At 47.1% G+C, this 24,736-nt stretch overlaps 1 protein-coding gene across 3 annotated transcripts in view; it reads right to left on the bottom strand.

Annotated features, from left to right (window-relative positions):
- SBNO2 (strawberry notch homolog 2) overlaps positions 1–24,736 on the bottom strand; it is a 92,168-nt gene that overhangs the window by 21,653 nt on the left and 45,779 nt on the right. For all 3 annotated transcript variants that reach the window (XM_060232862.1, XM_060232864.1, XM_060232863.1), the window contains 11 exons: positions 23,041–23,174; positions 21,606–21,696; positions 20,825–20,968; positions 18,576–18,693; positions 13,164–13,269; positions 9,963–10,116; positions 9,193–9,369; positions 7,472–7,569; positions 6,081–6,157; positions 3,461–3,664; positions 1,325–1,500 (listed from right to left, as the gene is read on the bottom strand). In XM_060232862.1, the coding sequence (XP_060088845.1) occupies positions 1,325–1,500; positions 3,461–3,664; positions 6,081–6,157; positions 7,472–7,569; positions 9,193–9,369; positions 9,963–10,116; positions 13,164–13,269; positions 18,576–18,693; positions 20,825–20,968; positions 21,606–21,696; positions 23,041–23,174 (1,479 nt within the window). The remainder of the gene's footprint in view (positions 1–1,324; positions 1,501–3,460; positions 3,665–6,080; positions 6,158–7,471; positions 7,570–9,192; positions 9,370–9,962; positions 10,117–13,163; positions 13,270–18,575; positions 18,694–20,824; positions 20,969–21,605; positions 21,697–23,040; positions 23,175–24,736) is intronic.

The following is a 24,736-nucleotide window of genomic DNA, read 5'->3' as shown; positions in this document are numbered from 1 at the left end:
TAGTGCCTCTGAAAGTGGACGTTCCCCTCAGCCACCATGCCTAGTAGCCATTGATAGAATCCTCCTCCATGAATCTCCACGAATCCCTTTTTAAAGATGTTTATTTCTTTCCATCATGACATCCACGGGCAGGGAATTCTACTTTTCAATCACTCTCTTTGGAAAACAGCGTTTCCTTTTATCTGTTCTAAACCTCCTGCCCACCAGCTTCATTGGATGCCCTGAAGTTCCAGTATTTCAGAAGAGGGAGAAAAGTTTCTCTGTCAGCTCTCTCCACCCCAGGCATAATTTTATAAACCTCTATGATCTCCCCCTCTTAATTGCCTCGTCTACACTGAAAAGGCCCAAGCGCTTCAACCTTGTTTCTCACAGAGAAGGTGCTCCAACCCTCTAATCATCTCGGTCGCCCTTCTCTGTGGTTTTTCCAGCTCTGTCCGTTAAGACTAGGCAGGATATAGTGAGAGCTTTTGTTCAATCCTATGCTCATTGTTGTAGTGATTATATTACCCTGAAACGAGTGTTTTCTACTGATAGGGATTTGTTGAAAGTTGTCGCCAAATCCCATGCATGTTTTTAAACAGAATCATAGAGTTGGAAGGGACCTCCAGGGTCATCTAGTCCAACCCCATGCACAATGCAGGAAACTCACAAACGCCTCCCCCTAAATTCACAGGATCTTCATCGCTGTCAGATGGTCATCTAGAGTCTATTTAAAAACCTCCAAGGAAGGAGAGCCCACCACCTCCCAAGGAAGCCTCTTCCACTGAGGAACCACTCTAACAGTCGGGAAGTTCTTCCTAACATTGAGCCAGAAGCTCCTTTGATTTAATTTCCACCCATTGGTTCTGGTCCTACCTTCTGGGGCCACAGAAAACAATTCCACATGATCCTCTAGAGGACAGCCCTTCAAGTCCTTGAAGATGGTGATCATATCACAGCTGCCTCCTCTCCAGGCTAAACATGCCCAGCTCCTTCTACCTTTCCTCATAGGACTTGGTCTCCAGACTCCTCACCATCTTTGTTGCCCTCCTCTGCACCCCTTTCAGTTTGTCTATATTGTTGTATCTAGTTGTGATATTCAATGGCACATTCATCTGGGTTTTCTCTTCTTTCCCCCAAATCCTACCATTCTATGGTTGAAGGAATAGGAAATAATAAAAAGTAACGAAGTCATTTCCCAAGCTTGCTATTTCAACCCAAATCATATTATTTCAAATCTTGTGGTGAACTGCCTGCCCCAAAACAGGGAACCCACAATTGCTCATAACCATAACAGGGAAGCAGAATTAACCCGCCCCCCTCCCCAGTGCCCAGAAGTCTTTACCTCAGCCACATGCTCTGGCCCGCCAAAGTGATCGATCAGTTTGTCCAAGGTATTGAGAGGTAGGTCTTTGCCCAAGGCCTTCACCTTGGCCAGGAGGTCCTGCTTCATCTTCTCGACGTGCTCCAGTGCCCCTGGGCCGTGCATTTCCTTCTGGGAACCTGGCAGGTATAAGCTGCCTGTAAAGGAAGTGGGGGGAAACACCATGGCTCTGTTTCTTTTTGGGAGAAGCAAGGGGGAGCAGATTAACACAAGCCCTTGCAATCCGCCAACAGCTTGCGCAAAGCAAGATGACTGCCTACTGCAAGCCAGGCATCTCCACCACCTAGAGGCTGAACGTACAAACTGCACTTACAAGTTTTCCTGGTCACCGTTCATACACCCCTGTGCTTCAACCAGAAATGGCAGCAAAGCTACAGTTCAGTGGCAACTTGAAGACCAACATGGTTTTATTCTGGGTATAAGCTTTCATGTGCACACAAAAACTTATACCCAGAATAAAATTCAGCCGGTCTTCCAGGTGCCACCGGACACCAACTTTGTTCTACTGCTTCAGTTCAACATGGCAACCCACCTGAATCTATCTTCAGGGGAAAAGCCTGCAGAGAATCAAACCTGAGAAAGATCCTGCAGGAGCCCTTGGTCTTTGCACACCTGGCTATCTTTCTCCTACGTGTGTGTCTGTTCTTGTGTTTGTGCATGATGAAGATATTGGATTTATATCTTGCCCTATACTCTGAATCTCAGAGTGGCTCACAATCTCCTTTACCTCCCCCCCCCCACACACAACAGACACCCTGAGGTAGGTGGGGCTGAGAGAGCTCTAACAGTTCACCCAATCAACTTATCAACATCAATCTAAACATATTAAATATCATTCTAGTCTGCCATTAGAAAACAATACGTAAAATGAAAATGGGTTGAGTATATGTAATGAGATAAATAGCCAATATCCCTTATTTGAGTATGTCAATATAAAACATTATTCGGATACACTATTATAAAAGAAAAATACACTGGAATACTGTGGATGTATAGCTATACTCATTGAGGGTGGGTTTAGCATCTGTAATGAGATAAAAAACCAATGTCCCTGTTCAGTCCTGGAGAGGTGTTTGTACCAAGTTTCATAATAATTTGTAATTCAGCAATTTCTCTCTCCATTCTGTTCTTGAAGTTCCTTTGCAGTAAAACAGCTACTTTGAGGTCACCCATTGAATGCTTTGGAAGGTTAAAGTGTTCTCCCACTGAGCATTTGATCCTGCAAGGGATCTTGGCAAAACGGGGCTTTTCCTCCCTTGGTTCCCATCCCACCCCCAGGGGTGGGAACAGAAGTAGAGAGGGCCAAGCCAACTGAGCTACAGTTTGGGAAACAGTCTATCAAGGCCACCATCCTGTTTCATACAGGGGCCAGCCAGTTCCTCTGGAGGGCCAACAACAGGGCAGAGAGGCCAAGGCCTTCATAAGAGCATGAGAAGAGCCCTGCTGGATCAGACCAGTGGCCCATCCAGTCCAGCATCCTGTCTCACGCAGGGGCCAATCAGTTCTTCTGGAGGGCCAACAACAGGGCATAGAAGTCAAGGCCTTCCTAAGAACATCAGAAGAGCCCTGCTGGGCCAGACCAGGGAGGGTCCATCTAGTCCAGCCTCCTGTCTCACACAGTGGCCAGCCAGTTCCTCTGGAGAACCAACAACAGGACAGAGAGGCCTCCTAGTTCTGGGATTCAGGGGCTTAGCGCCTCTAAATGTGGAGGTTCCCTTTAGTCACCATGGCTAGTAGCCACTGACAGACCTCTCCTCCATGATTCTATCTAATTTTCTCTTACAGCTGGATATTCCTGTGGCCATCCCGACATCCTTTGGCAGCCAATTCCACATTTTAATCGTGCCAGTCCTCCCCAAGGGACAGCTGGGGGGAGGGCGCAGGACCAGATCGACATGTTTTTTGAGAGGGGGGGAAATTAAAAAATGGCACCCCCTTATGGGCCCATTCTACCTTATGGGCCCATAGCATATAATGGACTCCATACCCCATGTGGTGCCCCCCCTCCAGTGGTGCGTGGGGCAAGCACCTCCCTCTGCCCCCCCCAAAGGCTGTTGTATGACGGTTTCTCCTGGGGGAGACTCCAGCAGCCCTCACCTGGATCCTCGTACGCAAAGCCGTTGGGGGTGTGCTCAACAATGATCACGTCGTCGTTTTCAAACAGGGACTCGGGGGAGGAGTTGAAGTCGCTCTCCAGCCCGGCCTCGGAGTCGGAGCTGCTGTCGGAGCTGATTTTGATGATGGCGCTTGTGGGGTCGCAGAGGGCCTTGGGGGGCTTGGGGCAGCGGCCCCTCTGCTTCCCTGGAGGGAGGGAGAGAGGGAGGAATGAGAGCCCGAAGCCTTCCGGGACAACCACAAGAGGAGGCCTTCAGAGAAACGCAGGCCTCTTTCTTCTAAAGCGGTAAGCCTGCAGGCGGGAGGTCGCAGGACGGAACCCTGCCCTGTCCGGAATAGTCCCTACTCCCTACCAGTGTTTCCTCTAAGCTGAGTTAGTGTGAGCTAGCTCACAGGTTTTTAGCCTCCAGCTTACACATTTTTGTCTTAACTCAGAAAAAATGGCCCTGGAGCAAACTGATTTATGTAGTAGCCGAATTGCTAGCTCACAACTTTTAACACCGATAGCTCACAATTGGAATTTTTGCTGATACAACTCCACAGCTTAGAGGGAACATTGGTCTCGATCCAGAAAAAATCACCATGCCAAAGAAAAGAGTCTTATAGACAACAACCTGAAATCTAGTTTGCTTTAAAACATTTATTTACTCCAATATGGTTGAGAAGTGGTAAGAGGGATAATTTTGGCACTTGCTTTGACAGATGCTACAGGGTTAATTTTCACATGGCAAATTGCTTCTAATGTCTTGTCTAATAAAGAAAAGTACCTCTTTTTTCCAAATAAAAGATAAAAACTCTCTGGAGGTTTTCTGTCCTATTTGCTGGTATTAATTCAAAGAACAGAACTCACAATCAATTCATCTGCACTCTCCAAAGTTAAGCGTTGCAAACTGTCGTTGATTTGGTAGATTCTGGAGATACCGGGGATTAAACGCTTTAACACAGGGGTGTGTCGAACTCATTTGCTATGAGGGCCAGATCTGACATAAATGAGACCTTGTCGGGCTGGGCCATGTGTGTACCTATTTAAGTTTAGGTAGCAGAGCTGTAAACTTTATAAAGGACACAGACAAACACAATTAAAGTTTTGGGGTTTAAAAAAAAAAAAAATTAAAACAAGATTAAAAAATTAGCACTTGTTGGTCTTACAGGTGCTTTCTTTGTATTTCTCCAGGGAACTGGGCAAAGGAAGCTCTGGCTCTTGCCTTCCTTTCCCAGTGGACCAGGAGAGGGAGGAGCCTCAGCCTGTATAAGGCTGCATCCTTTGGGTAGACTTGGCATGAATGTTATTAGTGCACATTTGTGAACTGTGATAAATAGAGAACATATATACGAATAGGGTGTAAAAGTGACTTTCTTCCAGTGAAGTGCTTGGTTTCTCAAAAGAAAGAAGAGAGGCTTGGCTCAGTAGTTCTGCTGTGTGATTGAGAGAGCCTGGCAAAGCAAGCTCGCCTTCTTTCTGGAAGCAGGAGTGCACTGTCTTGTTACAGGCTCTTTCTCTCCTTCCACTGGCTATCTTTCCCCTTCACACAAAACGGCATTCCGTCCAGAGACTCCCTTGCCCACACTCTACCAGACAGAGGCTGGCCTCCTCAGTCGGGGTGGGGGGGCGTTTCAGCTAGGGAGGACAACTGAGCAAGAGGCAGAAAGGGGGGAAAGGGCACACGGGTCAGCCCAGTAGAGTTCTGATGCTGGCTTCCAGAGCTCTGTCCCAGGGGCCACAGTCAGAGAGACAAGCCTGCAATCCGGTAGCAAGAAGAATTTGGCATTGTGAGATTCTCGGTTTTTCTTTCATAAAAAGGAACCCCACCCCACCTCCAAGTTTCTCACCTCTCTGGATTCACAGGGGCTAACTAAAAGCACATTTCCCAAGCCCTTTACATGAGAGCCTGGCGCTCCTCAGGGTTTCCTCAATAAAATCGGTCAGAGCTTGCTATTGAATTGCCAAAGGAAGGTCCACTTTTAGGGAGCATTTGAGCCATTCTGTGGCATACTCTTGCAGCCGGAAGAGCGTTACTGATGAGATCCAACATTCTGGGCCAGAACTGTGGGCAAGTCACCCCAAAATGCGCCCCCCCCCCCCGAAACGCGTAGGAGCTTCCGCAGCCCATGTCTCAACCTGGAGTAAAGGGTTTTACAGACAGAAAATCTGCAAATGCATCGAGGGAGAGAGGGTTTCAGGTTTACAGAGCGGGTCCCTTCTTCACAGATCAACAGAAGGCCAAAGCTTGCTTTTGATTCAGAGGGGGGGGGATGTCATTTATCTTTTTTAATGAATCGTGAAATCCATCTGGTAGGAGAAGGAGGAGGGAAAAAGGGAAGTAAGGGGAAGAGGTGCTGTACGAAATTGATGAGCGCAAAGCCAGTTAAGTAACAAGCATGCCTAGGGGAGAGAGGCCAGGGAAAGAAAAGAGCAACAGAAAAAGAAGTGTAACAACAACAGCAGCAACCAAAAAATCACAAAGCCGGGGGTGTGGTGAAAGTGCAGGAGAGGAAGGGAAGCCAGGTTTTTTTGGGGGGGGGGGGGGGGAGAGAGAGAAGCCACAAAGCTGAGATGGGGCTGCCAGAGGGCGAAGGGGGGGGGCAGGAGAAGGGGTCTTACGTTTTCTTTTAATGCCAGTTCCTCTTTTTCGTTTGGTTGAAGGAAAGTGCTTCTGAATTAGTGAGAGAAAGACGCCTCTGAAAGTCAAGATGCAACATTTATTTCTAACTGCTGCCAACCGCATGTTCTTTTTTAAAAAGGCGAGTAACAGACACGGTGGGGTTTTCACGAAAAACAAAATCATCATAAGCAGAGGTGGAATTCTAGCAGGAACTTCTTTGCATATTAGGCCACACACCCCTGATGTAGCCAATACTCCAAGAGCTTACAAAAAAGAGCCTTGTAAGCTCTTTAAGGATTGACTGCACCAGGAGGGTGTGGCCTAAAATACAAAGGCGCTCCTGCTAGAATTCCACCCCTGATCATAAGTAATAATTCACCAGGGGAACAGCCAGTCTTCCTACTGAGCGGCTGTGGCATCACGGAACGTTCACAGACATCCCAACTGGAACACTAAGGGAGAGGGGGATTGTTTGTGTGCCTGTTGCAAATGAAGTGGGGGGGGCAGGGGATAGATTTGGCCAGGAAAAACACAGCATGGGTCAAAAATAAGAAGGGGGCTGCATGCTCTGCAGCTGGAAGGGGCAGCAGAAGCTGACTCAATTTTTTTTCAAAAATGCTAGATTGGAAACGGCCGTCCCTCATTTTGTTGGGGATGGAACGGACAAGCATGCCGGACTAGCACAGAGGCTGTTTTAAAAACAGGAAGAGAGGGAAGAATGTCAAAGGGGCGGGGGCCTTGGAAACAATAGGGTACGGGGGGGGGGCTTCCATGTGACAAGGGTTGAGCCTCCCCACCCCCTCTGGATGCACACCGGGTGATGACAGAGGCAGTGAGCACAGAAGCCCGGATGAAAATAAAAGCCAAAAATTAAAAAAAAAACCCAAAATGGACAGATGGGGTCATGGAACCTCCCCACCCCACCCATGAGTTTAGAGAGGTGCTGAGGAAAGAGGAAGAGGGTGGGGGTTAAAGGTGAGAACCTTGAGGCCTTTCCATTTAGGCGTTTGGCCACATCCACGGGGCACATAAAGCCAGCAGCAGGGCCTCTGAAGCCCCCCCTCAGGGAAGGAGCTGCGGCATGGCCAAAAAGACTCGGGATCAGGGCTCTTTTTCTAGCAGGAGCTCCTCTGCATATTAGGCCACACTCCCTGATGTAGCCAATCATCTAGGATCTTACAGGGCTCTTGGTCCTACTTTAAGCTCTTGGAGGATTGGCTACATCAGGGGGGCATGGCCTAAAATGCAGAGGAGCTCCTGCTAGAAACAGAGCCCTGCATGGGATACCTGCTTTCCAGAAGGCCACTGTGACACAGGACACCCCGGTATGCGGCACTGGAAGAAGCGAGATAACAGGGGACCCCCAGCCTGCATAGCCGACGAAACTCACTCAGCAGCAGAAACGAAGCAATTGAGCTGCCCCTCGTTCTCGTCCAGGACCTCCCGGGTGCGAGCCTCCCCCGTCGACTGCAGCCCGATCACGATGCACTGCGAGAGAAAATGGGGACGGGGTCGGAGACAGCGTGACGGGGCGCTCAGAGCAGTGGGCTCAGATTTCTGTTTCGTTACCTCTTGCGGGAAGCTTCGAGCTCAGCATTTGCTAAATCTTCCAAGAGCCAGCACCCGCCTAGATTAAAATTTGGTGCCCTTTTGCACACAAAGAACAGCCCACAGGCGGCACTGCAGAGGATCAAGGGAATAGTTGGTACACTGACTGTTTCAAACCTGAATGTACAAGTCCAGCGGTGGCCAAACTTGCTTAACATTAAGAGCCACACAGAATAAACATCAGATACTTGAGGACGGGACATGAACACCAGGAAAAGAGGGGAAGGAAGGATACACAATACATGTGAAATAGTCTCATGTGGCTACTGAGCCACAGTTTGGCCACCCCTGCACAAGTCCAATGCCCATAAGAGAAGACAACATGGATCATTCTTTTTCTGCCTGATTCCTCCTCCCACCCTTTCTAGAGAACAGCTCTGGGGAGGAAGGCGTGGCATGGCTGCGCAGCACCTGTGCTTGGGGCAGTGCAACTGAGGCTGCACAAGAGGGGACAAAAAGGTGCCACAAACTCTTGGTCCGTCAAGGTTGCAACCGTCTGCTCAGATCAGCAGCAGCTCTCCAGGGACTCAGGCTGAGGTCTTTTCACATCAGCTCCCACTTGGACCTTTTAACTGAAGATGCCAGGGATTGAACCTGGGACCTTCTGCATGCCAAGCAGAAGCTCCTCTCTTGAGACACAGCCCCTTTCTGTTGCTGTCCTCCTGGAGCAAGCAGTCAGGAGCCCCAAGAGCAGGAAATGTCAGAGCCGAAGTCTGGAGGTGACCTCCAAGGTAGCAAATGCACAGCTATTCAAAAACTGAACAGTGCAAGGAGCAGGGTGTAGCATGGGAAGTACAGTAAAGTTTTTAAGATCTCAGCCAGGCAACCAATTTCTGTCCCCCCCAGGGAAGCCAAACAGTATGATGCATTTCACACAAAACTTCATGTTTCCTAGCTGAAGACACAGACTACAACAGGACACCAAAACTCCATGCATTTAATGAAGTCACACTAGACTAAAGGTAAAGGTATAGGTCCCCTGTGCAAGCACCAGTCATTTCCAACACTGGTGTGATGTCGCATCATGACACTTTCCTGGCAGACTTTTTATGAGGTGGTTTCCCAGTCATCTACACTTTCCCCCCAGCAAGCTGGAGACTCCTTTTACTGACCTCAGAAGGATGGAAGGCTGAGTCAACCTTGAGCTGGCTACCTAAAACCAGCTTCTGCTGGGATTGAACTCAGGTTGTGAGCAGAGAGCTCGGACTGCAGTACTGCAGCTTACCACTCTGCGCCATGAGGCTCCTTCCAAACACTAGACTAGAAGCTTTATTTTTTTACAAAGCTGAAATTGTCAGGGATCTGGATTTTTGCACCACTATTATATTGCCAAAACAATGCGTACACTTAAAAAGCACTGAGACTCTTTTTGCACAAAGGGGGGAAAAATAAATGAGATAGATTGCCCAGAGTCCAAACGAAACACACATGATTCGGGTTCTGAACGCCTTTTCCACAACCAACAGGGGGTCTCGGGGTCCAGCCCCCAAGGGATTCTCTCACCTTGTCCTTGCTGAGCTCCTCTTTGGCCAGCTCGACGAGACGCCGGACCTTCGCAGCTATGCACAGGTACTTAAAGAAGCGCTGGTGAGCCGACCAGAACTGTCCCCACAAAGACTTCCGGGACTCCAAGCCAATCAAATCTGCCGCCTGCTGGAAAACCGCCAGGGCTTCTGCCCACTGCAAAGAGGAAAGGTGGAAAGGGACGCTAGCAAGTTGTCCGTATCTCTGCAAATTATTTCCAGAACTGAATTAATTTTAGTCTGCTTGGGGGCAGTCTTAGCCAATGGGCAACCAGGGCATTCTCTGGGAGAGGGAGGGACTACCCACGATCAATGTTCCCTGACATTTTTTCCCCTACTGAGCACAGCAGTTCACACCCTGAGCAGAAGAGAACTGCTGTCATCTTTGAATGGGCGTGGCTCCAGACTGCTGCTGAGCAGGGCTTCCTGTGTTTATGAGCAGCCGCTCACCTGCCTGGCTTAGAGGCTCATAAACTCTCAGCCCCACCCACCTCGAAGGGTGTCTGTTGTGGGAGGAGAAGATACAGGAGATTGCGGCTGCTCGGAGTCTCTGATTCAAGGGTGGGGCATAAATCTGCAGTCGTAGTCTTCTTCTTCTTCAGAAGTCTATGGCACTGTACCCTGCTGAGGTCCATCTCTGCAAACTCCAGCCTTTCCAAGCATCATTTGCAAACATCCAAGAATCTCCCAAGTCTAATTTGGCAGCTCTGGCCACCACCCATCCTCGGAGACAGAGACGCAAGAGCTTACCAACTGGGCTGCTCTGTTGTACACGAGCTTGTACTCGGGGTCCAGCGGGATCTCTTCTATCCGGAAGGTGACCCCAGAGAAGCTGAGCTGCCGAGCAATGTACATCCCACTGACTTTCATGTCCATGGCGACGATTTCCATGGCACCAACACCCCTGCAGAGTGAGATCCCAAATGCAGGTGAGAACAGATGACTGAGTGGAACAGATGATTGAGTGCCTCCTGGCTGAACCATGAGAATCTGGGCAGTCAAAGACAATCCCCGCTCTTCTATTGAGAGCCAGTTTGGTGTGTTGGTTAAGTGTGCAGACTCTTATCTGGGAGAATCGGGTTTGATTCCCCACTCCTCCACTTGCAGCTGCTGGAATAGCCCTGGGTCAGTCATAGCTCTTGTAGGAGTTGTCCTTGAAAGGTCAGCTGCTGTGAGAGCTCTCTCAGCCCCACCCACCTCACAGGGTGTCTGTTGTGGGGGAGGAAGGGAAAGGAGATTGTAAACCGCTCTGAGACTCTGAGTGGAGGGCGGAATATAAATCCAATGCCGTCGTCTTCTGAAACCCAGAAGAAGTCTATGGACTGGACGGCCCCCTTCCAGTCTGATCTGGACTGTGCTGCTGGCCTTTTCTGGCTGTCCTACATGAAGGCCAGTGTCGCCACAGTCACTCCCTGCTCATGTGCATTATTGTGCGTTAAACGGAATTAACTACTGGGTTAAATGTTTTTAAAAATACATTCTCTCAGAAGAAGTTTTATGCAGTATCCCTGATCCTCCAGGTTTCCTGGTTAGGGGGGGGGGGGAATGTCATTCAAACAAATTACAAAGACACGGTAATCTGACTCCAATGGTAACTAGAGAAAGAAATTTTACTTACAAAATTAGAAGCACTTTCTTGCATGTCATATGCAGGGCTTTTTTTGTAGCAGGACCTCCTTTGCATATTAGGCCACACACCCCTGATGTAGCCAATCCTCCTGGAGCTTACAGGGCTCTCAGTACAGGGTTTACTGTAAACTCCAGGAGGACTGGCTACATCAGGAGGCGTGGACTAAGATGCAAAGGAGCTCCTACTACAAAAGAAAGCCCTGGTCATATGCATGTAGGTACCTTTAATTTATTGTGAACAGAACAGAGTCTGACTCCATTGGCACCTTTTAAGGCCAAGAAAATTTTATTCAAGATAGGAGCTTTTGTGTGCAAGGACGTTTCTTCAGATACTGTCTGAAGTAGCAGGCATGCCCACGAAAGCTTCTACCCAGAATAAAACTTTGGCGGTCTTAAAGGTGCCCCTGGACTCAAACTTCGTTCTGCTGCTTCAGCCCAACACGGCTGCCCATCTGGATCTATCTTGTAGTGAACAGATTAATTTCGAAAAAGGTTAACTTGGTACAGCTCAAAGCGCAGGTAAAAAAGAATTAGAGAGGTGCTTTGTAAAATGAAACAGAAGGACAGCAGCAGCCAAAAAGGCTCAATGTCTAACTGAGGAAGAAAAAGACTGCAGATTTATACCCTGCCTTTCTCTCTGAATCAGAGACTCAGAGCAGCCTACAATCTCTTACATCTTCTCCCCCCACACAGACACCCTGTGCAGAAGGTGGGGCTGAGAGAGCTCTCCCAGGAGTTGCACTTTCAAGGACAACTCCTAAGAGAGCTATGGCTGACCCAAGGCCATTCCAGCAGCTGCAAGTGGAGGAGTGGGGAATCAAACCTGGTTCTCCCAGATAAGAGTCCATACACTTAACCACTATGCCAGTATGGCGTTTCGTTGGATTGGGGCCACTCCCAGGTCCTCCTGCATTAACTACCAGATGCCAAATTGTCCACAGCTGGCCACCGGATTGTTCTTGATATGCCCCTTCCCAACTTCCACCTCCTTAGTGACTCTTCCAGATGGCCAGTAAAGGTCAGGAAGGCCTCAAGAGTGTCCCCATGCGCCCCAGAGAGGGAGACAGGATAAAATCTGAGCACCTCTTCCATAAACCGAGGCTGCGACTCTCTCTCCAAGCAGCTGAGACATGCAACCCGGGAATTGTGACACTCTTGATCCATCTCTGTAGTATAGTTTTATCCTGTCCAGAGCTTCTTTTTTTTTAAAGAAAAAGTCCAACAGAAACTCATCTGCATATTAGGCCACACACCCCGACATCACCATTGTTTCACACAGGGCTTTTTTGTAGGAAAAGCCCAGCAGGGACTCATTTGCATATCAGGCCACACCCCCTGACATCACCCTGAGCCTGCTTCGTTGGGGGTGGGATATAAATCAAAATAATAAATAAATAAATTTGCATATCAGGCCACATCACCCCCTGAAATCACCATTTCTTCACAGGACTCATTTGCTTATTCACCCTCATCTCCCACTGACAACTCTGGTCCTGGGTTCCAACCCTAAATTGACAGCGATTTCCTAAGCCAGGCTTGGCAACCCTGAAATGATCACAAAATCCCCCCATAGGATTTCACGAGGCCTGAGGGCAAAAGGCTTCTGCGGGGTGGCAACAAATCAGAGATGAGGTGGAACCAAGGACTGACCCAGAGGCTGTTTCCTGGCTGGACGAATGTTCTGCTGGGCTGGATGAGGGGGTAGAGCACGGGGGACTGAAGGACAAAGCGAAAGGAATCCCTTCTGACCAGTGTTCCCTCTAAGCTGAGTTAGTGTGAGCTGGCTCACAGATTTTTAGCCTCTGGCTCACACATTTTTGTCTTAGCTCAGGAAGGATGACTCCAGGGCACACTAGAGCCAGTCTGGTGTAGTGGTGAAGTGCGCGGACTCTTATCTGGGAGAACCGGGTTTGATTCCCCATGCCTCCACTTGCAGCTGCTGGAATGGCCTTGGGTCAGCCATAGCTCTGGCAGAGGTTGTCCTTGAAAGGGCAGCTGCTGTGAGAGCCCTCTCCAGCCCCACCCACCTCACAGGGTGTCTGTTGTGGGGAAGGAAGGGAAAGGAGATTGTGAGCCACTCTGAGACTCTTCGGAGTGGACGGCGGGATATAAATCTAATGTCGTCTTCTTCTTCTAATGCATGCAGGAGCTCACCACTTTAATGCCAGTAGCTCACAAAGTAGAATTGTCGCTCACAAGACCCTGCAGCTTAGAGGGAACATTGCACCTGACCTGTGTGGTTTGGGATTCTCAAAAGGCACCGTCAGATCATCATCAAAGACAGGGAAGGGGCACAGAACTGCTACCCCCATTCCTACATACCGCTTTTCGATGGCATGGAGGAATTCATCGAAGGATCGAAAAGGAGTTCCCTCCCCCCAGATCCCCAACCGGCTCATGTAGATCATGTTCTTTGGCTCAGAGGCACCTGTCAGAAACAGAGAGAAAAGACACAGAAGATGTAGCAATGGGAGAAGACCCCGCGGATCAGGGATTCCAAAACCCACTCCTCTCTTCTGCCAGGTGGGTGAATGCCTTGCATGTGATGACTGGCCAGGGACAGCCTAGCTTTTCCCCTGGCCACCACAGAGGCTGGGAGAGCAAGCAGATGGAACAAAGCTGATGCAGCCAGCATTCATCAAGGCCAGACAGGATTTGCAAACTCTCCAGATCTCAGAAATACACCATGGTTTTGCCTGAGGTCTGAGATGGGCTCACTGTCATTGGAGACCGGGTCAACCCAAGTCCCTCTGGCCAGGGCAGTGCCAAAGGCTTCCATTTCATCTTTAGGAACATCAGAAGAACCCAGCTGGATCAGACCAGTGAGGGTCCATCTAGTCCAGCCTCCTCTATTACACAGTGTGCAACCAGTTCTTCTGGACAGCCAACAAGGCACAGAGGCTGAGGCCTTCATAAGAACATAACTGCAATTGCAGTATATCGCTTAAAAGTTTAATAAAAAAGATCACTGGATGAGTCTGGAAAAAAGAAGAAAAAGAGCCCTGCTGGATCAGACCAGTGGTCCATCTAGTCCAGCATCCTGTCTCACAGTGGCCAGCCAGTTCCTTTGGAGGACCAACAGCAGGGCAGAGAGGTTAAGGCATTCCCCTGATGTTGTCTTCTGGCTCTGGAATTCAGAGGCTTAGTGCCTCTGAATGTGGAGGTTTCCCTCAGTCACCGTGCTTAGTAGTCACTGATAGATTCATCCTCCACAAATCTATCTAATCCCCCTTTCAAGCTGCTTATTCCTGCGGCCAGCACTACATCCTTCGGCGGTGAATCCCATGTTTTAATCACTCCCTGCGAAAAATAAGCACACAGTAGAAAGTCAAGAGTACAACACAACACAAGTGGCATGGATTACTGGATTATTCGAGCTTGGATTATTCGTCACTTTGTTTTAATGTCTATTATTGCGCCTTTTTTAATATGTTGAGGCCACCTGAGGAAAAAGCTGAGCCTGCAGCTGCAAGAGCAACTTCTTTGCATGTGCATATTGAAGCAACCCGTTCTGTGTTTGCTAGGCACCGGGAGAGAAGGGCTGCACTCCCGAAACATGTGCCTAAGCCAGAAGTCGCGTAGTACCACATATTGTACCTAATCCTTTTGGAAGAACTACATTTATTCCCTTCTGAAACTATACTGCATATGGCACTCATCCCCTTCGGAAGCACAACATTTCCTTCTTTTTGAAAGTTTACATGGTTCAGCAGATTCTCTTTTTCAAAGAGCCGCTCTTTAAACTTTCTTGGATTGTTAACATTCAGGCGTTCTTTCCTTCAAAAGGAATCCAAGTCTATGTATTGTCTGGGGACTGCATCACTGGGTGACTGCATTTAGTGTGATGATTACGATTTGCCAGTGGACTGTATGAATTCACTCTGATGTATGTTGAGAATTATATGATGTCCAATTTTCAATTTTATTACGGTCAATTGACCAGCAATAACAATGTACAAAATCTCATAGTCACCGACCACAATTTCTATATAAAAGCATTCTCATATTCAAATTCTAACAATGCTAAACCTTAAAAATAGCACTAATCCATCTACTTTGTTAAAAACTCCTGCTTATTTATGACTAAAAAACAGTATTTTGCTATGGCTTGAGTTACAGACTTCTGAATATCTTCCAATAAATATTTCAGTAGCACAACACCTGCAAATTTCAAATAATTATCCCAAAGGTTTAGAGAGTAATGCAAATATTAACTGATGTCTCTCTCTGGCATAAAGCTTACAATTATATGATATCATATTAATACAGTAGAGTGATTCTAGTTTACATGAGAACACAGATTCCAGTGAGGTGTTTTCAGATATTTCTGTGTTCTCCTTTGATTGACACAGGCCCCAGGAGAGAGCAAAGCATTATGGGGGCCCGCCTTCCAAGGGGAAGAATGAAGAGGTCGCACTTCCGCCCATACTCTGCCTGTGTGGCCCCTCTGATCTGGGCAGGCAGGCAGGGCTGACAACTGACCGGGGGAAGAACTGGCTGCTCCCTGGCAGGCATTCTGGAACTTCCCAGCTAGCTGTCAGGAAGGCAACAACAAGGGCTGTCAGTTTTCATGGCTGCTATTTTTTTTCTTTTTTTAGCTGATCTCCCTGGCATGAACAGGTGAGGATCCTGCCCTAAGCTTGAGCAAAAAGCTCACGCCCTGCCTGAAATTCCCTTCTGCCCAAACCCTGCTCTGCTCTGCCCTTGGAGAACCCCGTGCCTGCTAAGAAAGACACAGGATGGTCATTTAAAAATTACTTGAGGCCTGGGCGCTCCATTCTTGGAGAGTTTTTTCTCTTCTATGTTCTTGAAGAAGCTAATGTGAAACAAGGGCACCAGCATGACCTTGTCGCTATTCTGGATTGCTGGCTGCATCCCTTAAGAAATATTAGACTGAACTGACATCAATTGTATTCCTCTACTTCACTTGGATTTTCCTGACAAGAGTTGGCATTGAGTTGCATGGAAGAAATGGAACAGGTTTCCTGGTGACTGTGAAAATGCTCCTTGTATTTTGAATGAGAAACCTATTGGGTTCATTATTAATTTTGTACTTGCATTATATATTGAATTTTTGATATGTTTTCTTTTCCTGGTATGTTTTGCTTTAATTGAGGCTGGTTTTCATGGAAGCTGTGTGCTTTGGGTTCCCCTGCCTGCCCTGGGAGTTTACAAAGCCCCACTCTTGGCTCTGCCCGCCAACCACTATTTTGGATTCACTTCTGCTTAAGGTAACAGCTGCATAAGCAGTACTCGAGAGGCAGAATTTTGGATTTCAACTGTGGGCTACTTCTGCAGCCAGCACAGAACAGCCAGCTCTGCAACCCCACCACCCTCTAAAAACCTGGAGCTGGGTTCTTCCGGGTTACGTCGCCTTGAGCACAGGGGTGTCTGCAGATCGTCCTCCTGCGGCACCTTTGAATCAGGCAGCTGGAGGGGTTTTCCTTTGGCATGGGACTTCTGCGGGAAGTTAGGAGCACAGCGGCAGCTGCTCCTGTCCTTCCTGCATGTCCCGAGGCTCCGCCGCCATGATAGCTGACGCAGCAGAAGAAGGTGATCACCGGACTGCTTTCTTTCGCTCCTTTCAATAAGCTTTTGATGTATCACTTCTCTACCCCAAGCATGGAAATTCTACTTGGCAAGTAAGTGTGCTTCCAATACCACTGGCTAATGGGTCGTTTTACATAACAACAAGCGGCCTGCTCAAAGGAAGGGAAAGAGGTCGACAACACGCCTACTTTTCCTGTGAATGAGGCCTCAAAAAGTTAAAGAGCAACTTTAAGTATTGGTAACAATTTGAATTGGACTGAATACAAATACTTAAATTGACCCAGATTATAATTGGATATATGTTAAAGAGACTATTATTTGGCTGCAATATGGTCAGAACATAAATGAGATATATTTTAGAGAGATTTGTCCCTGTTGTCGATTGCAACTGAAATTATAACATTTAAAATCACAGCTGGAGGAGATTTGGAATGATGGACTAACTGGATCTTTAAACTACTTTTCAACTTGGATTAAGAGACTGAGTTTGCTGACAGAGAAAAATGGCACTGCCAAGCAAAATGTTTTACAAGAAAGATATACTATGGAGTATTACTTCTCTGAAACAGAATCTTGGTTCATCAACGGAGTTGATTAGAAAGCAAATGGGAGCTTTTATGTTGAAAGCTAGCGAAATCTCAAATCTACATGAGCAGAGCGCTAAAGAGATTCTGGTGACGTCTGTGGAATTAGAAGGGGGAAGTGATCCGCTGCAAAATGAACAAAAGAAAACCAAAATGGAACCTTAAGCGCAGTTAAAAAACAAGACCGGAAATTGAGATTGAGTGATGTTCTGCTGAGAGGAACAAATGGCGTAGAATTTTTTCCTCCGTTACCAAGAGGGATGGCTGCATTGAGAAGAGAGAAGGTGCATCTCAGCCAACAAATCAAGATGTGAAAATTTTTCAGGAAGAAGGATTTTTGAACTCTCTCTCTTTGTGGATAGTTGGATATGGAATTCTCAATAAGAACTGACATGCGATTTTAAAAGGCAAAGTTTGATGTCTAGGTTATATTAAGTTGTTTTTTCTGGAGTAATATGGATATAAAAGCTAAAGGAATGAAAAATTTTTAAATTTTAAGAAGAAAGATAACGTAATTAACTTGGAAGTTGGCAGACTTTGCGGGTAGTTGGATATGGAGCTCACAGTAAGAACATCTATGATTTTAAAAGGCTAGGTGCGATTTCTGGGCTATATTACTTAAGAAGGTAGATAACATAATTACTTTTCAATTTGGTTTGCATTTAACAGATAAAGATATTTGTCCCTTATGCTCACTGTAATGATGATACTGTCAAACTAATAAGTGAGTTTGTATTTTTAATAGGGTTGAGTTAAGTTGTAAAAATCAAGATGTAAAAACTTTCCTGGCAAGAAGGGTTTCTGAGTTGTGGTTTCCTCTGTGGGTAATTAAATACGGAATTGTTAATAAGAACTGATATGTGATTTTAAAAGGTCAAGGGAGATTCTAAGGATGGAAAGGTTTTGTTAAAATGTTAGATAAATATACAGTTAATTTGGATCAATGGTTAAGAGGGCAGACAACACAATTATTTTTTACCCGGCAGATCTGCTCTTAGTATGTTTGCTTGGAGAAATTGTTCATACTGAGACAGATAAATTATCATATTTTATTCTTAGCCTGTTAAGGATAAGGATATGGGCCCCATATGTTTATTCTAGGATGATATTATTAAATTAACAAGTCTGTTTGTGGCTTCATGATATTTCATCTGTTTACTCTAACGCTGATATTGCTAAATTAACAAGCTAGTCTGTGCTTCCAAGATGGTTCAGTTTAGCCAGCCAGCTTTCGGTTGAGACTGCTCTGATTTTTTATACTTTTATGTGTTGAAGAAGAATTGTTTAGACTTATATTTTAAGTAATAGTTTAGTAAAAAAGATATAATGAAAGATAAAGATGGTAAAATATATGGGGAGAATTTTATACTTGCGGGTAAAAAGTATTGGGTATTTCATCTGTAACTGATATATTTGTATTTTTCTTTGTTTCTGTCTTTCCCATTTTGTATCTACCCTTCTCCCTCTATACTGTATCTATGCTCATGCTTCTTTTCTTTGCAGCTAAAATCAATAAAAAAATCATAATAAATAAATAAAAACCTGGAGCTGAACCCCCCGCCCCCCCCAACCATCCCCCTGGGTGAAAACAAGCTCTCACCTGTGGCACTGGCATAGACCACTCTTGCAAGAGGCAGTTTGTTCTGCAGGTCCAATACTGCTTTGCCCATCTTGGTGGAGCTGGCGTTTTTGGCTTTGTGGCATTCGTCAAACACAATCTGAGTGGGGGGGGCTAGTCAAGGAGAGAAAGACGTGTGGCTCTGGGGAGCAGGGTAAAAAGCAAGCTTGGAAAGGGAGGCTTGTGGGCCCAGGTGCCTTCAGGGCCAGAATGCCAATCCAAGATGCCAAGTGTGGGGGAGAGTAAGTAGAAAACAAGCAGTACACAGTAGAAACTATGATACAAAATACAAATAGTGTGTAAACATTTAAAAGTTAATTTATCTGAAGAGAAAAATACTAGTGCACACTCACAAAAGGACAATAGCTCAAAAGGCAATAAACAAGTCTCTGTTGGTGCAAAATCCACAAGTGGGTAATTGGCTTACAAATCCGTGTTATCACTCCATTAAATTTCCACATAAGCATCTCCTTGAGGATGCAGTCCTTCGCTGAAAAGCCCTCTGAAGAGGCTAAACTTCCAGTGCAATAAATGATGACGGAATCAATCTTCTTCTCTATGTGTCTGCCAGCAAATTATTTATCGCGTTTTGGAGTTAAAGCAACCTCAGCTTTATCAAAAGCCATCATTCAATCCAGGGAAGGAACCTCCAAATTTTTTTTTTCCACAATCATTTCTTGACACACCAAATAACATGAAAAGTTGGCACTAGTATTTTTCTCTTCAGATAAATTCACTTTTAAATGTTTACACACTGTTTGCATTTTGTAAGTGTGGGGGAGGGGCTGAGGCTTCGTTGTAGAGAGCTGGCTTTGCATGCTTACAGGATCAAACCCTGACTAGGATCCATCTCTGCCTCAGACCATCTGCTCAGCTAAACAGATCAGAGACCTGACTCTGCATCATTGGTGTGTTTAGGGGAAGTCCCTGGGAAAGCCCTCTCTCCGCAGGCCGAAGGTCCCGGGTTCAGTCGTTGACATCTTCCGTTTATGGGACTGCAGACAGCGGGGTTGGGAAAGACCATGGAAAGGACCACGTGACTCTCTATAACAGGGGTGGCTAAACTGTGGCTCTTTCACACATATTGTGTGGCTCTTAAAACCCCCAGTGCACCATCAGCTGGCTTGGAGAAGGCAACTGTCTCTTTAAATCACTTCTCCAAGCCAAGCAGCTGATGGCATGGAGAATGCAGTTAAAGCTTTTTTTCTTTCCACCTCTCCCTTCCCTATCATCTATCTATCTATCTATCTATCTATCTATCTATCTATCTATCTATCTATCTATCTATCTATCTATCTATCTATCTATCTATCTATCTATCATCTATCCATCCATCCATCCATCATCCATCATCCAGCCATCCATCCATCCATCATCCATCCATCCATCCATCCATCCATCCATCCATCATCCATCCATCCATCCATCATCCATCATCCATCCATCCAGCCAGCCAGCCAGCCAGCCAGCCAGCCATCATCCAGCCAGCCAGCCAGCCAGCCATCATCCATCATCCAGCCAGCCAGCCATCATCCATCCATCCATCCATCCATCCATCCATCCATCCATCCATCCATCCATCCATCCATCTCTCTCTCTCTCTCTCTCTCTCTCTCTCTCTCTCTCTCTTCCTTCCTTCCTGATATTCATGTCTCCTAGTTCTCAGACATCTAACAATTATTCTGTGTGGCTCTTATGTTAAGTTAGTTTGGCCACCCCTGCTCTATAAGCTGCCAGGCAAGGAGAAATATGGGAGATAACATATTTTAATCGAGGCAGCTCTCAGAGTTAATATTTAAACACTAAAGGCTCCTCGTTCAGCAGCAGAGCTTCTGCTCAGCATGTGAAAAGTCTCAGGTTCAATTCCTGTTGTCTCCCGCTAAAAAGTCAGATACTAGAAAACAGACAGAACCACACTGGTTCTCCTTCCCAGCACCCCTCTGCCTTAATTCTCATTTGTCATTTCAGGGGGGAAAAATTCATTTTCAACATTTCTCTTTTACCCTGAACTGCAGCTGAAAATCCACAAGGACTAGAGATCTGCCTCCTTCAAAAGAAAGATAGCACATGTGCAAGAAAAAAAACCAAGCCCGAGATTCTTGGAAACCCAAAATACGTCAACATCCTGAGACTGATTTTTTAACTTGTTTTCTACTGCGAGGCAATACCAAGAGAACAGAGCTGGAGGCCCAGAGGGTCCTTCTGAAAGATCCCAGCAGCATTTAGGATACAACACCATCGAAGTCCTCTTTGCACCAATCCAGAATCTGTTTCAACCGGGTTCTGTGCTGACCACCCGCCTGGCTTTCACCAATCAGGGCAGAGTAAGTGGCAAAGAGGACTCCTTCCGAGGTAGCCGTGTCGCCGTATTTAATCTAGGCCGGGGAGAAGAGCAGAAATCAAGACACGCAAGGAGGCTGTTGCCCAGTGGCTTTCCAGCTGCCACCGCTAACAGGAGCAGCTGAGTGGCTGGGATGTGTATACTGAGGGGTACGCGCAAACATCCCACAAGAAAACCTAGCTAGACCAAGGTCGTCTCCTCTGACTGGCAGGCAGTCTCCCTGGTCACCAATGAAGCTGACAGGCAACAGATTTCAGGATGGACAACACAAAATATTTCATAGAATCATAGAGTTGGAAGTGACCTCCAGGGTCATCTAGTCCAACCCCCTGCATAATGCAGGAAACTCACAAACCCCTCCCCTTTCTTTACCTAACGAGTGATTAAAATGTGGCCTTTGCTGACAGAGGATGCCGTGATGGCCACAAGGCATAGATGGCTTGAAATGGGGATTAGGCAGCTTCATGGAGGAGACGTCTATCAGTGGCTACTAAGCATGCTGGCTGAGGGGAACCTGCACATCCAGAGGCAGATGGACCTCAGGAGTTTCACGTGTTCATAAAAATGTCCAGTCAGCATCCCACAAGGGCTTCCACACACAACACAAGGTCTCCTCTCACGCCTGCCTCAAACGATGCTGGGGGGTGGGGGGGGGGAGAGAGAAATCCCACCTTATTTAAAGCGTGGACAGGAATGTTGGGTGCATCGATGTCTTTTAAGTCCCTCTCGGCGTCGTACTTGAGATCATTCGAGGCGCTGAACCTGACAGAAGGGAATTGCGGGACAAATGCGTGTTACCCCAGCCTTTCTCCCCACCAGTTCTCCCTTGCAAACCCTGCCCCCGCCCCACATTCATTTGCACCAGCAGACACGTTTGGGGAGGACGCATTTAGAGTACTCGCCCTGAGCCCGTTCGTGGGAAAGGGCAGAATATAAATTAGCTAAATTAAAAAAAAATAAAGCACTGCTTGGGAGCTGTTCCATTCTTAAGTTTAGAAGCTATACCACAGCTTCTGTTATCTTGGCTGCACTGCAAGTCTTTTTGCGTGTGTGTGTGTGTGTATTTTTAAATGTGCATGTGTGCATCTGGGAATTATGGTGGCCTCTGGTGACTGACTCTTGCTGGGGGCCCCGGAGGATATTCAGAGAGGTAGCTGGATAAAGCCTGCCCCTGCCTCCCTGCCGGCTGCTGGTATTCCTTGGAGGAACTCCAAGTGCCTGCCAGAGTCGACCCTGCTTAGCTTCCGAGGTCTGATGAGATCGGGCTTGGCAGGTCTATCCAGGTTGGGGCTGGCTGCACTGCATATCTTGGAGACCTCAAAAAATGAAGTGGTGCAGCGGTTATGATGTCAGCCTAGGCCTAGAGAAACCGAGATTCAAACCCTCACTTAGCCAGAAGCTCACGAGGTAAGATTTCGGGCTGGTCATGCATTCTTAGCCTCACTGACTGCACAGGGTTCTCGTGAGTATAAAATAAAGGGAGGTACAATGCCCCAAGCTCCTTAAAGTCCAACGCTCTGTGTCACATGATTCACTGATGCTTTTTCCAGCCCAGTCCAAGCTCAGCTTCTGTAATAACAGCCATCAATAAGTATACTTTCAGCAGGGCTCTCTTTGTAGCAGGAACTCCTCTGCATATCAGACCACAAACCCCTGATGCAGCCAATCCTCCGAGAGCTTACAGGGCTCTTCTGACAGGGCCTACTGCAAGCTCCAGCGGGATTGGCTACATGAGGGGTGTGTGGCCTAAGATGCAAAGGAGTTCCCACTCAAAAAAAAAGCCCTGCTACTATATATAGTGACAGACAAGAACTTAAACATGACAAAGCTCCTGCTGAAAAGTACCACACATCCAATGAAACCTGGTGATGTTACAGCGCAGCCCTTTTTTCTTTCCAGCTACTTTTAAATGCCGGGAGAAGCTGGCAAGGGGATGGCGGAAACTAACTGCCCCTGTTGGATTGTAAATTAAAATAATCCCCACCTGCCAACTGACATTTTTTGCACTGTCTTCTAAGAATGTTTTACTTGAGGACTCTGGCAGATAATGGAGCTAAGGCTTTGGAGCAGCTTGGCTTAAGTTCAAGAGAAAGAACTCTTTCTTACCACAAGGACTTCTTCCTCCCCTTCAGGTAATTTTCAAAGATGATCCCTGCAACGGTCCGGCCCTTCCCGACCCCAGCACCATCCCCAATGAGGAAACCGGCCCTCTGCCCGCTGGGGAGTAAAACTTCGTGTTGCTGCCAATGAAGAACAAAAAAGGGCAGGTGGGTGGCTTGAGTCTCAACTAGGTGGAAGTGCATCAGAGCCACATTCCAACCCCCTCAGTTTGGTGTAGTGGTGAAGTGTGCAGACTCCCATCTGGGAGAACAGGGTTTGATTCTCTACTCCTCCACTTGCAGCTGCTGGAATGGCCTTGGGTCAGCCAGAGCTCTTTGCAGAGCTGTCCTTAAAAGGGCAGCTTCTGTCTCTCAGCCCCACCTGCCTCACAGGCTGTCTGTTGTGGGGGAGGAAGGGAAAGGAAATTTTAAGCCACTCTGGGATTCAGAGTGAAGAGTGGGGTATAAATCCAATTTCTTCTTCTTCTTCCCCTGCCCTCTTTTAACAGGGTGCTTAGTCTGACGTGAGCACGCTTCAACCCACTGAGCCTTTGCTCCAGATCCAGTATTCTCTCTAAGCTGAGTTTGTGTGAGCTAGCTCACAGGTGGTTAGCCTCAGGCTCACACATTTTTGTCTTAGCTCTGGAAGGATGGCTTCAGAGCAAACTAACTGATACAGAAGCCAAATTGCTTGTGTGCTGCTTCAATGCCAGTAGCTCACAAAGACTCTATAGCTTAGAGGAGCATTAGATCCACTATTCCGTTCACTCTCTGAAATTTGGACGATGGGTGGAAAGCACAGTCAAGTTGCAGCAGGCACGTGGCAACTCCGTCAGGTCATCAAGACAAGAGACCTTCAGAGGAGGGGTTTGCCATTGCCTTCCTCCGCACCACAACCTTGATCTTCCTGATCTTTGGGGAGGGACGGTGGCTCAGTGGTAGAGCATCTGCTTGGGAAGCAGAAGATCCCAGGTTCAATCCCCGGCATCTCCACTAAAAAGGGGCCAGGCAAATAGGTGTGAAAAACCTCAGCTGGAGACCCTGGAGAGCCGCTGCCAGTCTGAGAAGACAATACTGACTTTGATGGACCAAGAGTCTGATTCAGTATAAGGCAGCTTCATATGTTCATATGTTCCTTGGTAGATTTCCATCCAAATACTGACTGGGGCCAACCCTGCATAGTTTCTGAGGTTTGACGAGATCAGACTAGCCTGAGTCCCCAAGTTAGGGTACCCCAAATTTTGGCAGCTTTAAACCTGATTGATCTTCCCATGTCAACCAACCGAGATTTCTTTCAACAGGAATCAATAATTAAAATGACAGCAGTAACCAAAACATTGCAAAACAGAGAAACACAGGATGTAATTCTGATTGCCTTTTTCAAAAACCAAGGATAAGAGGAGTTGAGAAGCTAATCGGGGCTTTCTTGGAAGGAAAAGGCCCAGCAGGAATTCATTTGAATATTAAGCCACACCCTCTAATGTCACCACTGTTTCATGGGGCTTTTGTGGGAAAAGACCAGCAGGAACTCATTTGCATATTAGGTCACACCCCCTGGCACCAAGCTAGCCAGGACTGCATTCCTATGAGTTCCTGCTCAAAAATAAAAGCCCTGGTGCTAATGCACGTGCAGCACCTAGCTTCTCAGCAACAGATCCGTGCTGAGGATTACCTCTACGTTTCCAGGTGATCTACTTATCCGT

Source organism: Heteronotia binoei, chromosome 2 (genome assembly GCF_032191835.1).
Source record: "Heteronotia binoei isolate CCM8104 ecotype False Entrance Well chromosome 2, APGP_CSIRO_Hbin_v1, whole genome shotgun sequence".
Classification (NCBI taxonomy): domain Eukaryota; kingdom Metazoa; phylum Chordata; class Lepidosauria; order Squamata; family Gekkonidae; genus Heteronotia; species Heteronotia binoei.
The sequence above is the reverse complement of the archived record's forward strand: the minus strand, read 5'-3'. Positions and strand labels throughout refer to the sequence as shown.